The following is a 15,403-nucleotide window of genomic DNA, read 5'->3' as shown; positions in this document are numbered from 1 at the left end:
TAGGCCTACTCAGTTCATTAACAAACTAACTAAACTTTCGAGAAACCTAGCAGTAAAATTACGGAAGCAGCAACTTTGATTGATAACCAATGAGTTATCGAGAAACTCGCTCATAGTGGTGAAATGCATAGCACGAAGTGAAGTCTATCTTTGTAGTGGAGAAGTTAATCTACTAACTGCCTCAAAGAATAGGGTGTCTTCTCTTTTTCTCTCTTCAATGAAAGATGAAGGAAAATTCAACCTTCGTAACGTTTTTTACGTCTTATACAGGATGATTAAAAAAGTTGCGCGAAAACTTAATTATACTCCATTTTATTTCATGGAGTGCAGTTTCAAAGAAAGGAATTTCCCTTTGCCGACAGACCTTCTATTGCCCCCTACTAATTGGTTGTCCCTTACTGTGACGGAAATATTGTCTTCTTCTGTTAGTAACCAGTCACATCCCTCGTTCAGAAGTATTGACAGGTTACTGTCAAATCCACGTGGAGGCAGAGTTGCCGCACCTTTTCCGAATTCCAAGAATCCCTTCAGAGTCACTGTCTCATTTCGAGGGTTATCAGGATTGTGGCAACTGTGCAATGTTGGGACGAGGGGACAGGATGGAATTGTCAGAGGTGTTTGTGTAGGAAGTCATAAATCTGTAAGTGGGTATTCAAAGAGCCACCGAACTGCACTCCTTGAAATAAAATGGAGTATAGCTTATAGAGGAATCGAAATACAGAGAGTAAACCTGGGTGAGTGCAAGCCTGGAATGTCAGGAACTACATAATGCACAATCGCACATTTTAGTTAAGCAAGATTATGATTACTCAACACTTTTTTTTTTACACAAGTCATTCACATTGGCGATCACCACATTAAATACAGACATAACATTGTCGTAGGAAATTCTGGCTCGCTCTATCAAGTACATCACGCATTTCACGAACCTCATCAAATACTGCAAGTAGCTATCCTGGCGAGAAGTGTTTCTTGATCGGGAGTTGGTGCCTTGTACACGAGGCTTTTGATATCCTCCCAGAAGAAGAAATAAAGAGGCGTCAGATCAGGGGAGCGGGGTGGCCAATCAATTGGACCTTCCCTTCCGATCCAACGCCCGGGATATGTGTCATTTAGTATGCAACATACTTGAAGAGAAAAGTGTGTAGGTGCTCCGTCTAGTTGCATCCACATCTGGCGACACGCGATAAGTGGTACATTCTCTAATAGTTCTGGAAGAACGTCTCGTATGAAGACCTTGTACCTCATCCCTCTCAAACGAGGTGGCAGAGGAACGTCTTCATCATTTCATAGTGTATCGAATCAAGTGCCTCATTGCAAAGTAAGCTTACATCTGCAATGCAATTCCTGACACTCCTAAGCGTGCACTAAGTGAGAATTATTTCCTAGACCATAAGTTCCTATTCGAAAGTTGTTGTATTTCATCCTTTCTATAAGTTCCTTAAGGTTGTGCACAACCTTTTGAATCATCCTGTATATTTATAGCAAATCGAAATAATTTGAGTGTCAGTTAAAAGTATAGAACCGCCTTTTTCAAAGACATTGATTTTAATGGAAAACTCAGTAGTTGCAGAAATAGAATATTAATTTGTAGTTTCATTAAATGAGAGATAAATATACCACAATTTTTAAAATAAGTTCCTTAATTTATTGAATCATTTTGCACGTAACGAACAGTTACGATGTAAGTTGAACATTGAGACCGAACATGAAGTTCTAACATACAAATAATCGGTCACTTACAAGGTACAATCTGACCTGTTGATCCATCAACTTACGGCAGAAATCTTCGTCGTCCCTATGATAGCGTAATAGCTTAGATATGTTAACAACTGGCGGAAGTGGACGAGAACTGACCGGGGTCCTCTCATCCACATGTACAGCTCTCTTACGTGTTGTAAATCTACGATACTTTCTTTTGTAAAAGCCTTCTAAAGATTTAAGTCGCCCTTAATAAATGTCGCCCTCGGCACCATAATGCACAGACTGCATATTACATATTTTACAATAGCAATTCTCGAAGTCGTTCGTTTAAGTAGTCCGCGAGCTATTCCCGTTGTCTCGATTTCACTGCGCTAGAAGGGTTAGAGGTCGTGTGGTGCACTTAGTAACGTCCATGGAACTTGCTAATTCCACGTCGCAGGAAGGGAAAGTGAAAATAATTTTACTTTGGCTGCATTTGTTGTTCGGGCAGTGGTGAAAGTTTTCTTCGAGTAGAAGAAGAATACTGGCCGACAGAGAAGGTACAACTGCACCGACCCATCCATTACAGATTATAGATTCACAGATAACATAAAACTAGAAACGACTGCAAACAGACGATGCTGAACAGTACAGTAGGCAGTATCGCTATTTCCAGTTGTAATATAAGAGAGTAAGATCAGATAGATAACAGCTGAGGATAATTTTTTATATCACTGCATGCAAAAAGTTTAAAGATCGTGTTAAGTAACTTAGCTATACACAAGTAACCGGCTCATACCTAAAGTTTAAATTAGTATACCGATAGCTAACAACGGGAGTGAAAACATGCTAAGTATTCAGATTCATTTTAGAAACCTACAAAACCATGCTGGAAGAATCAAAAGCCATATTATAGGCGTTAACTAAAATGAATGAATAAGTGAATAAACGAATGGCTGAATAAATAAATGTAAATAAATAAAATAACAAATTTAAATAAATACATAAATATATTTAAATAGCTAAATAAATGAATCAATAAATTCAAGTAAATGTATAAATGAACTTTGAGATGTCTCAAACGCATAGTAGATATCGAAATACTGTTTGTTCTGGAATTAATAAGCAATATTGTTTTTTATAGTACATTATGCAACGAGCCTATAATGGTAGTAATTAAGACGCGAGTATGTTTATGAAACGCGCGCAAGCGAGTTTCATAATTTTCATACGAGCGTCTTAATTACTATTATAGTCAAGTTTCATACGACTTTTTATGCTCGACCATATTTCTAACTTGAAATTATTCATAAGTATTCATGTTATTCTTATCTGACTGGGGAGCGGAACTGACCTTGTGCAATATCTCGTAAATTGTGAGATGTGCGCAGACGCGAAAGTATTGATTTTTTCCGAGCAACAAATGTCATTGACCTTGATACAATCTAGAGAGTAAAATAAACATTAATCTTGATATAACCTTGAAATTGATTTAGACATTGAAAAACGAGATGACAAATTGAATTTATTTGAATATTATTTACAATTAACGCTAATTATTATAGTAACAGAACATAACCTTCTGCGACAGTATTGGATTTCCAGCCTCCGTGACGTTTCGCTAGTTGTGTTTCGATTGCATATCCGAGAATAATCGATACTTGCGCTTTCATATTGGTACAATAGTGTTTTCTGATTGGTGGAACACCTGAATTTTAATGAATAGGTGTACTTTAATGAGGTCCATTAAAGGGCTGCTACCAGGTGTATAATTACTACATTTCGGCATGGTCGAGCATAAAATACTTTTTTTTACGATTTTGCCTATAGACTATCGGTTTAACATTCGGACCCCGGATGGCTGTTTTAGAAATTCGCTCCTCCCCGAGTCTTTTGTTAGACGTGCCTGAGGATCGATCGTTGTTTCTTACGTTTTGGCGAGATTGATGGAAATATCCAACAGCAACTCTCCCACTGTGGCGATCTCTTCTGTCTTCCACATCGGCGTCTTGGGCTGGGCCACATCTGCAAACACAGAGACACGTTATTGTATTTGGTAGCTTTTAGAGAACTACAGCCGTGGCGAAAATGTGACTCACGAGCACATTGTGGCTCGCAATGATAGCTGTGCATTTGTCTTGCTTCCTACCTCCCCCAATCCGCACCCTCTCACTCACTAGAGTCAAACTCCGTTCCATTTGTCTCTGACCTGCGAGTGGCGTATCGTCGCAATTTCTCTCTCGAAACCATGTACCTCTACAAAAACGAAAGTTTCAAGTAGGATGGGAGGACCTATTTTTTTGCTGCCAATATGATGAGAATATTAAATTTATGATTTGTTCACAAGTATTACGAGGAAAACGGTTGTATAACATAAAACGGCGTTATGCTACATGTTACTGATGAAACATTAAGCGGTTAATTATTATTGTTATTATTATTATTATTATTATTATTATTATTATTATTATTATCATCATCATCATCTCTGTACGTCGATCCTTTTTCAGCAGATGTACGAATAATGCGGTTAGCTCTTCAATTTGAACTCACTGATTTACAATGTGATGTCAAATGAAAGCTAGATGTAAGGTCTTGACAAATGTTGTACTTTTCAAATCTTTGACAAAAAATAAATATCCTAAGCTTCGTTCTTTCGCTTGCTCTGTTGAAGCCATGTTCGCTACAACTTACTTTGTGAAAAATTATTTTCAACAATGAAAATAGTAAAAACCAAATTTAGATCACGACTGACAGACAAATATCTTCGTGATCAACTACGACTGGCAGTAAGTGACATAATTCCTGATTTTGAAACTATGTCGCAGAGACATTCTGAAGACAGTTAATTTTAGGTTGTGATAATGTGTTCCATGTTTTCTTGTTTATTTCTTTCTTCGTTAGACGTACTAAACATTAGTTTGTAACCTTATAGGCCTACTGTATATAATTAAATTTAAGTGCTTGACGTAAGGAAAATGAAAATCCGTTAATAAATCAGACAGTTGCTTCACTTCCCCTTCGGGTGTCCGCCTTCCTCCATAGGCGCTATGCACGTTGCAGGTTACACCGTGGCTCGGCGCACGATTACATTTTCGCCACGGCTGCTATAGCCGAATGTTCACTATATCCAGAGTTGACTTTGTGTGTGTGTGCGTGCGTGTGTGTGTGTTTTTGTCATCAAAATATAAAATACATTTTACACATCATCCGTTAATATTGATCCAGGGGCCTATTCCACAAAGTTATGGTCTTGTACTTTAGAAATAAAGTCTCTACTAAGTACTACAAATACTGGAGTTTCTGTTCCACAAAAGAGTTTTCTACAACTCTACTGTACTACTTCATACTTACAAATTACTAATGGACTTTCACGATTGTGTTCCACAAAAGTACTAGTACTTGTAACTTACCAGTGAATTGTCAAGTATTCTCTACCAATGAAAGGAAACTGATACAATACTAGTGCTATTTAAATAGATTTATATTTTCATAATATTAAGATGAAGTATTTCGATACATATTATGTGGTCTAGAATATCATTTCTTTCTTCTGTTTCCTTCAAAAGAAACAATTTCGTCTCCTTTGACACTGTTTTAAATTTTGTTTGCAGTGTTTAGAATTCCGTAATAATTAAGTTTGGCGGGTGAAGATCGTTATTATTGGATAATATGGCAAACTATCGCGGAGCATATGCAGAGAACGCGGAAGGATATGATCATTTTTCATTGTTGAAGAAGTAAACTAAAATAAATAACATTACAGGATAATGAAATTCATAGAAATATTACAGTACTAAGAATCTCTGCTGTACAACCTAATTACGATCAAGGAGACAAACATAACGAAATTCGACGAATGAAATATGGAGCTGAACAGTTGTTTCATGTTATGACATAGTATGTTTATTGAGATGATATTAATTGTAGCGATTTATTGGTAATGTACAAGACACGTGAATTCTCTCGTGTAACGGAAAGATGCAACTCCATACTTCACAACTTTCACCAGTAAACCGTAATGTAGAACTCCATACCTTTGTGGATTTGGCTCCTGATCAGTTGTTTTAATTTCTTGAAAATTCATCTTTGTGTATTAAAATTGTTTTTCTTTTTAAATAAACAACTATATAACTTTCTACAACTGATTCAGTGTTATCTATACTAATAATAAATCTGTAGCCAAAATTTTTCTGGTAATTTTCGATTTTCCAAAAATAATTGGTGGTAACATGTATAATTAACCATCCTGAAACCGAAAATCGCTTTTTTGACATTTTTGTTTGTATGTCTGTGTGTCTGTCTGAAAGTTTGTTACCTTTTCACGCGATAATGGCTGAACCGATTTATATGACAATTGGAATATAAATTAAATTCGTTGTAACTTAGATTTTAGGCTACATGGCATTCAAAATACTTTATTTAAAAGGGGGGTTATAAGGGGGCTTGAATTAAATAAATCGAAATATCTCCCTTATTATTAATTTTGATGAAAAATGTTACATAACAAAAGTTTCTTTAAAAATAATTTCCGATAAGTTTTATTCTATACAAAAGTTTGACAGGACTGATATTAATGAGATAAATGAGTTTTAAAATTACAATAACAACGCCATCTAAGGCGCTGTACTGAAATAAAAACAAATGACTTCATCTATAAGGGGCCTTGGACAACAACAATCGAAAGCTAATTAATTGTTTAATTATTATTTCACCATTGGAAAGTGTAGTTTCTCTAGATGGACATAATTCTACAATGTTATTACAGTAACTTCTGAAACATATAGCAAGTAATATAAAGTATACACATTAAAACTAAATGATTTGTCAATCTTCATTAAACTATGGTTGCATGTAATAACAATTAAGAAACATGTTAAAGGAATTGTCATTGCACCAAATGATTGCTCTCTGGACCAAAATGACCGCAATTTAATGATTTAAATACAATTTAAATTAAGTAACATATTAAACGATTTATCCTTCTATCAAACACGAATGTTCCCTGGATCAAATGTCCTATTTTAATTATGTAATTACTTCTTATTTATTTCTAGCAGGTGCAGCGGAGCGCACGGGTACGGCTAGTACTTTTATAAATTAAAGACATCTATTTAGGAGTTCCGTTTAATGCAATGTAATTCTGTAGAACTGATTAAATTCAAGTTCTTATATTCCTCATCGCAACCTTTCTAACGGCACTTGACCTAGCACTACCGATATTAATATTTTCGCAAATATAATTGCAATAAGGTGTGGCCTCAGCTATTTAGGCCTGCGCAAGCCTTGGGACGGCCTTGCCCCAGCTATTAATGAGGTGGCATTACGAGCGAGTGACTGAATCTGTGACTCAGGCCTCTGTGCGCTAGATTTATACGCAGTCACGGCGACTTGAGCCTAGTTAAACTATTTCACTGTCCACAATCTTAAGTCGCCATACTACAATACGGTCATTACATGTGACATAACTGTACCTTAATCACATACATTAAAGTACTGCCATTCATCATATTATTTCAACTATCGATTTCCAACTAAAAATTATCGATATTGATTAATATCGTTCGCGCAACAACCCACAGGCCTTGAAAGCAGCAATCCAAAATGGCAGGCACAAACTGCACAATCAGCAACATGTATTTAAAATGAAATAAATTCTCTTCATATTAAATTTAATATTCTAACAAATTGCATTAATTTCCTGTGTTTTAATGTGTGTTTCTTTGAGGTTAAAATCGTCAAACCAAAGGCCTACAAGAGATAAATAAATATGCAAAAATGTTCCGTGCGTGCCATCTGTTGCATTACTCGCGAACACTCTGAAAAGACACTCATGGTCACCATTTCATTATCAGCAAAGTAACAAGGCAAGATATTCGTAAAAACTCAAAGCTTAGACATTTAATGATGGTCGAACAAAAATTACTCGTGTGCATCTCGCTTATAATGGTAATTAAGACGCTCGTATGAACATTATGAAACTCACGCTCGTTTCATAATCATACTCGCATCTTAATTACTTACTTACTGAACCTGGGCCCGCCCGTTTCACAGCCAGACATACTATCCGTTACTCTACAGCGATGGACTTCTACTTTACTACTCAGAATATTGATTTTATTTTCACGACTGTCAATTTTTCGCGTAGATTTGTGTTTTCCCAGTGAGTTCGAAGGCCATATGATATACCACGTGTTTCACAGATTACTGTCAGAAAAGAAACAATCCGCGGACTATTTGGATGTGCCAAATACAGATTGTTTGTAGGAATGCATGTGATAGAGATACAGATCGGGACACTGTTCTCCTCCCTTCCTGTAAGCCAGTACAGAAGATGATCCACGATCTTTGCCATGTGATGTGACAACCGTTATCAGCTACATACACACGATTTCTCTTACTCACACTATTGTTCCACATGCTTGATGTCCACAGTTGCAGAACAAGCAATTAATAAGTGAAAATAAAGATTACATCGGAAAGATAAGTGTGCAGAATACTGCAGTGACACAGTTACTGTAATTTGAAACACAGTGTTCGCGTTTTCCATTATAGTACATTTATGCTAAATTATAAAGCTAGAAATAATTCAGATGTAGATGCTATTCAAACAGACTTCAATAACATTTACAACTGGGCGTTAAAGCATAGGATGAAAATAAACGGTTCTAAAAGTAAATCTATAACATTTTGTAAAACCCGAGAGGAAACTAGTCTTAATTACGAATTCAGTGGTGTTGTAATTCCGCAAGAACGATGTTGTAAATACCTAGGAGTGTATTTAAACTCCAAACTTTCTTGGGGAGAGCATGTTGATAATGTTACAGGCAAAGCATGGAGGGCACTTCACTTTATTATGAGAATCTTGAGAAAGGCTAGCCCCAAATCGAGGGAAATAGCATATCTAACATTAGTGCGACCGTTAATGGAATACGGAACTACGTGTTGGGATCCCTATAGAATATATCAGATAAATTCCTTAGAAAGAATCCAGTATAGGGCAGCTAAATTTGTTAAAGGTAAAAGAGAAGATGGGAACGATACGATAAAAGAACTTAAATGGGAAACTTTGGAAAACAGACGTAGGAAAACTAGAATAACATCATTGTATAGAGCACATCTAGGTCAGAAAGCATGGGTAGACATAACGGCTCGGTTAGAAAAGCCAACGTACTATGGTAGGAACGATCATGATTTTAAAATCAAATGTAGGAAACAGAAAACGGATGTAGGTAAATTCTCATTTTTAAATAGAACTATAAATGATTGGAATGACCTACCTGCAGCGGTCTTTGAGGGCTGTCCTTCCTTAAGGAGATTCAAGAATAATTTAAAGAGTTGTGTATAAAGTGAAAATTAAAATTAAGGTGACATTCAACATTTAATTTTTTAAGGTGACATGTATTTATCTAGCCTGACGAGTTTACTTCCTTGGTTTGAATTGTAAATTATTTAAAAATAGCGTGTAAGAGGGCCTTAGACTAGAAATGTTTAGTTTAAATGTAATTCTGTTTATAAGTATGCATAAGAATGCAATTATTTGACTTATTTGAACTGTTGTATCAGTGAAGTTATGGTTTTACAGTGCAGTGAATAGTTCCGATCAGTGATAATTTATAGCGTCAATGAAATGTGTTCTATAGTGTCAGTGAAATGTGTTACAGAGTGTCAGTGAAATGTGTGCTAAAGCGTCAGTGAAATGCGTCATAGTGCCACTACAGGGAATGAGATGAGAGTAAAGTGAAAGACTATTGAAACTTATGTAGGACCTATACATAATTATGTAGGTTGTTTTGTAAAATTAGGGTTTTATTTTATGTTTTATTATTATTGTGTTAAATTGTATTGTGTATTCTTATTGTATTGTGTATAAAATTGTATATGTGTTGTAAATTGTATTATGTATTGTAAATTTTATTGTGTATTGCTGATCATTTTAACTGTGTATTGTTAATATTGTATATACCACTGCCACCGGGTGCTTGCCCACTTGCAGTGTAAATAAATACATACAAGTATATTTATTTAATTAAAACTTGCAGTTATTTTATTAAAGGGATAGTTATAAACTTTGAGACTGCAAGCACTGAGATTAAATTACGAATGCGACAATAAGAACCCATTCCTAAGGTCTTCATACTGGTCATGTTGCATTGCACTTGTACTATGTGTTGTGATTATGAAATGTGAATTTTTGTCTTTCTAGATAATATGAACTTTCTGTATTTGGCCCGTAACACACTTGAAGAGTTTTCGCTAGCGAGAAATGTGTTGCGAGAAAGAGGCGAAGAGCCTTCCTCCACACACTTGGCGAGTTCTCGCTATCACAGATCACACCTCGCTATGATCATCTATGCACTGCCTTCATGCAGAAAGCATTTTTCTGATTATAGTAATGACTCGTTGGGAGAAATATTATAGATTATGTATTTACGTATATTGTCATACTTAAATATATAACCTGTAAGTATATTGTCGTACTTTACAAATTACGTACGAACGCTTTGTTGAATCTGAGTATTCAGATGATGAGGAAATGGAGTTACATGAACATATTTTGTTAGTGAAAAGAAGAAGTAGGCCTAAAATTAAAGCCAGAAATATCTGAAAATCACATTGTATCTTACGAAAATAAGGGCGAGTTTTGGACACTGGTTTCGATTTGAATGATGATACGTTTAGGCGTTATTTCAGGTTCAATGGAACACAGTTTTTTTTTGCCATTCATGATATGATAGAGAATTCTTTGCTATATTCTGATTAAAATTACGTAAACTGTTAAGACATATAGATACATTATTTCAAATGTTTAATCAGTACTATTAAATCTCATCAAAATAAAATGTAGCCCTATTTATTTTCAGATTGATATTTGTCTCCAGATTTCTTCTTTAAGTTTCGTGTTTTTATAGTTTTCATCCCGTGTATCATATAAATAGGCCTACGGGTGACATCGTACAAGTTCGATAAGTTTCTGACTGCAATTATCAGCCATCTTTCCTCATTTTCAAATAAAAACAATACAATTCATCCCCAGCTGTGATATCTTTTTCTACATTCAATCGTCATAAAGAGTATAAATGTCAAACATCTTTGATAAATGTGTCAAGAAAATTCGCTGAACTACAGATTCCAGCGAGAAACTTGCGCGAGGTTTTTTTGCCTCGAACGAGAATCTCTTCCAGTGTGTGGACGTCCGTTTGAATCCATGTTATCAATTTTTTAATTTTCTCGCAACACATTTCTCGCTGGCGAAAACTCTGCAAGTGTGTTACGGGCCTTATGGATTAAATCTGGTGAATTCAAATGTTTCTTTGTGCATGTTTAAAAATTATATATGGGCGTATATATATATATTTTTTATTTCGGTTACAGATCAGGTACGATATGTAGTTTCTAACATAAATTTCTTCGGAACTCGTGTTTTAATAGTTAGTCTGAAGTGTAGTACTCACTTATTCGCTTCCTCGCCTGGATGTACGCCTGGTTTATGGCGTCGTACGTGATGCACGTGTGTTGGCCGCCGTACCCACTGAAACAAACAACACAAATAAGCTAATAAATTATGTATTTCCAACTTTATTAATTTAATAGTTTAATATTCAATCTTCCTCAACTTGGTGAGGTTGCCAAACACAAAGAATGTTAAACAGTAACATTTAAGATGACATTAAAAATTTCTTACAAGAAATTTGTTTACAATAAACTATAATTTACACTAGATAATATTTCACAATAATGAAAATTTGCAGAAAATAAAAAATGCAGATAAAAACAGAATGAGAAAATTCAGTTTGAATTGCAACACAAGTGTCGCCGTAAAATCTGCAGAGAACCCTTCAAAGCTATCATAGAAATTTCCTAAATTGTTGTTGTTGGGACTCCAAATTTATGACAGAAAGACACAAATTGTTTTGTTATGGTCCCTCTAGCGCCCACCATTAATCCGATGACTTCTATATCCCTGAGTTTATATGATGTTTTGTAATAAGGGCTAGTTGGTTCATAAATTGCCCTTTTCTCTAGATTAACCTCCTCGGGTTGATTCAGCTAACTTAATAGCTTGCTGCCGAGGTTGCGTTATACAGTGTGTTTTCTTTTCCCTCCCCCAAATTGAAACTGTATCTAGTAATTCGTTACCTGTTTGATGCACTATTTAATTAGTTATATTTTTAAAGGTTGAAAGCATGGAAATAAAGGTGCATCACCCAATATCGGAGGAACCACAAGAGTCCAAGTCATTTCTTAATAATGATGGATGTTTCATTTCAGCCATGTGTGAAATTATCAACAGTAATCTCACTAGACGTTTTGATTTATCTAGAGAAAATCAAAACTCGAGTGGGATTTAATTGACTATTACACGATTAGAAGAAAGTATATAAAGATTAGAAGTAACGAAGTACTCCAGTACAATAAAATATTAATTGACTTACGAAAATACAACTGTCTTCAAATGTATTATTGTACCATCTCAACATTACAAATATTACGCTAGATGCATGCTAGATGGCAGTAGTGAGCAATGTCTTCTCGTCGAGAAGTTCTCAATCAATTATACACGATGGCAATGTTACTAGTCAAGAAGGCTTTGTTGATTCAGTTTCATTTTTATTAAAATGCAACATTCCACTTCAATTATCCGAATCCCAGTAATCAACGTCACTTGACAGATGATTTTCAATAAATCTTAATATTAAACAATCTCTGATACGTGACTATCCATAATATCATATAGCAGAAGCTATAACATAACCTAACTAATATACACAAGTATTAGAAAAGTTTTAATTAACGACGATGACATAAAAAATAAACATGAATAATTTTAAAAGGAATAATTATTGAATGTACAATTTTCAAATTTGAATGTGGTTGGTGGTTCAATTGATGTTATATTGGACGTGTGCGTAATAGAAGTGGAACTCGTTGATTTAGGCCTACATGGTGTATTCAACTTATTCAGGATTTCCGAATGGTGCTCTTCATTTATTTGTAAATCGGATTTCAGAAGATGCATAGGTGTGATCAGTGATTTTGATTAATTATTGTTCTTGAATGCCAATGCGAGTCATATTTGAAACTGCTGTGCATCGACTGGAGTGGTTTGCAATTTTATATATATATATATATATATATATATTTTTTTTTTTTTTTTGACGTCCAGACCAGCGCAGTTTCAAATGTTGGCAAACAAAGAAACAAATGCTAGGGACGCGATAAAATTAAACAAATACTAGGGATGCGATAAAATTGTGCGATAAGCAGCCATGATTGGTTGAAATACGTCCTTTCGTACCGTTTTATTGGTCAAAAGTAGTATGACGTAGTAAGAGTGTAATAGTCACATATAAATCCCATGGACTATGTTGTGTTTAGGAAGTGTGAAATCTACCAGGATTAATTAAACATGTAAAAATCATAATGCGATGCAGGCTTGAAATGACTTGAAAAATGATTTGTTTTATAGTATATAAAATGTGTTGTTTGAACGGGTGATGTATCTGCTGTGAATCAAAATACACGAAGAACAAGCAGTATCTTGACGAAGTGCCATCTTATTTACCATTCTACTTTTCTTATTAGCTATTTATTAGTACCTTCGTACATCAACGTCTTCAGTGTTTACATTTTATGGCCCCCTACATAAAAGAGATTCTTGTCACATTGTCTTTGCTGAATATTTCACAACATTTGAAGTTGGGGGAGAGAACAACCTTAGCGTATGTTCGATCCCAGGTCTTGGTAGCGTTGAAATGGCTGTGTGAGCTCATATTCCGGAGTATGGGGGATTTGAAGGATTTTTTTTTCGGGAAGAGTTCTCGCCTGTTTGAAGGCACTGACTGACAGAACGCGGGCGTGGCCAGTGAAAGCCAGCTCACGACTGATACAGTTTGCATAGGTCAAGGACTGCCTCTCCAAAACCTTGGGACACAGGAAGCCATAAGCCGTATGCTATAATCAATTTGAAAACATAAGCAATAATTTGTTAATAGGTTTATTTATGAAAACATTTTCTCTCAAGGGCTGAATTCTGATTTTTTTTTTGTTTGCACAAATTTAGATACAATTTTCTCTCGACATACCGCAGCGAAAGTTTTACTGCGCATTATTAACAATAAATTCTACCATTTGTAGCTAAAATTATGAATAACTGTTATTTAGTTTTTTATTTTAAAATTACTATTTTTTTTACAACATGTTAACAGTTCCTGAACAGCATATTATAATTATTTTTTCCTTAAAATATTATATATCTATTTGATGAAATTATGGGTTTAATTTGTCAGGAATGCTGTTTACCACAAAATATAAAAATGTTAGTCATAGATCAAACAGAAGACTATCTAAGAAAAGTACACCAAAACGTGCGCAAAAAAAAAAAAGAAATCAGAATTCAGCCACTGAAAAAGTATTTTTTCTTAAATAAACCTATAAAAAAATTATTGCTTACTTATGCATTAAATGATTTTTAAATTGAAGACATTATTACAAAAACAGCCCAATCATTCTTAATGAAATTGAGTTAAGGACACATTTGCTACTATTTTAAATGTTTATAGACTCCAAACACGGCCCATGTCCAGTGCAATACACACAAGGATAAAACACCAGTTGAACGGGAATAGCTGACATGTTTATCCTTTTATTTTTTATTGTTCTGAAAAATAGCAATTTTGACAAGGGTTGTTTTTGTAATAATGTCTTCAATTGCTTTATATTGTGGCAAAGTTTCATTTAATTACCGGTATCTTTAATAGTACTGAGGTACTAAAGTTTGAAACATTATATTTTGTGCGAGATCGTGCGTATTTGCTCGGTTTCCGCACAAAACCAATCCGCGGAAAGTCTAAAATTCCACATTCAGTATTCCCAACCTAGCACACATAACAATTTCCCTCTTCTTACCGCTTAAGTGACATATTGATTTTACTGCTTTAGGCTTTTAACATATTATTTTTAGAGACGTTCAATATAGTAATAATTATAAATTGGAAACTTACCACTGCAATTTCACCTAAATTGTACTGTTAATTATTGTTTTTAAATATTTGCAAAAATTAAGTAAACTCTACAACTCCACTAAAGTTACTGCATTCGTGATGCAAGTAACATTAAGGAAGCCGTGAAAAAATCAACAAGATTCCAGACTCATCATAGACTGGGGGGAAAAAAAGACAGATGTATATCACGGCCTGTTGGAGTATAGTAAATACAGAAAACATTTTAAAGCAACAATGTTGAAGATAGATATTTTTATTTTGCAAAAATGCCCTCATTGAACAGAAACCAAGATGGAGATTTCATTGCAACTAATTATAAATTCCTCTTTCAGGTATGTAATAAACGATCTTCGCACAAAATAATGTACGATACACGAGAGGTATGTTTTCTTTCAATTCTCGGAAATTAAAAAAGCTCAACTACGTTTCGCTTTTTCAAACTTTTCCTCGAACATGAAAACTTCAACATACCGCTCTTGTAACGCATATTACTATTACAAAACTCTCCAGGCAGCCATCTAATGACTCAGTATTCTTAAACCAAGAATGTATCACATTACTTCAGAATTTTCATCAAATAAAATTTTTCTTAACCAACTAACTGTTCAATTAATTTGTAACACCCTGTAGTGTTTCTGCAAAGCTCTGAACTTAATTTTATGCAGTTTTAAATTAACAATTATTACTGAAGCATTTTTCCTGTATTTTTTTAAAAA

General features: G+C 34.7%; 1 protein-coding gene across 1 annotated transcript in view; it reads right to left on the bottom strand.

Annotated features, from left to right (window-relative positions):
• Positions 1–15,403, bottom strand: part of cysu (Curly Su) — a 207,826-nt gene that overhangs the window by 60,839 nt on the left and 131,584 nt on the right. Inside the window, exons 3-4 of the mRNA XM_069836400.1 lie at positions 11,139–11,215; positions 3,615–3,708 (exon numbers count right to left, since the gene is read on the bottom strand). Of these exons, the coding sequence (XP_069692501.1) occupies positions 3,615–3,708; positions 11,139–11,215 (171 nt within the window). The remainder of the gene's footprint in view (positions 1–3,614; positions 3,709–11,138; positions 11,216–15,403) is intronic.

This window comes from Periplaneta americana, chromosome 9 (genome assembly GCF_040183065.1).
Source record: "Periplaneta americana isolate PAMFEO1 chromosome 9, P.americana_PAMFEO1_priV1, whole genome shotgun sequence".
Lineage (NCBI taxonomy): Eukaryota > Metazoa > Arthropoda > Insecta > Blattodea > Blattidae > Periplaneta > Periplaneta americana.
The sequence above is the reverse complement of the archived record's forward strand: the minus strand, read 5'-3'. Positions and strand labels throughout refer to the sequence as shown.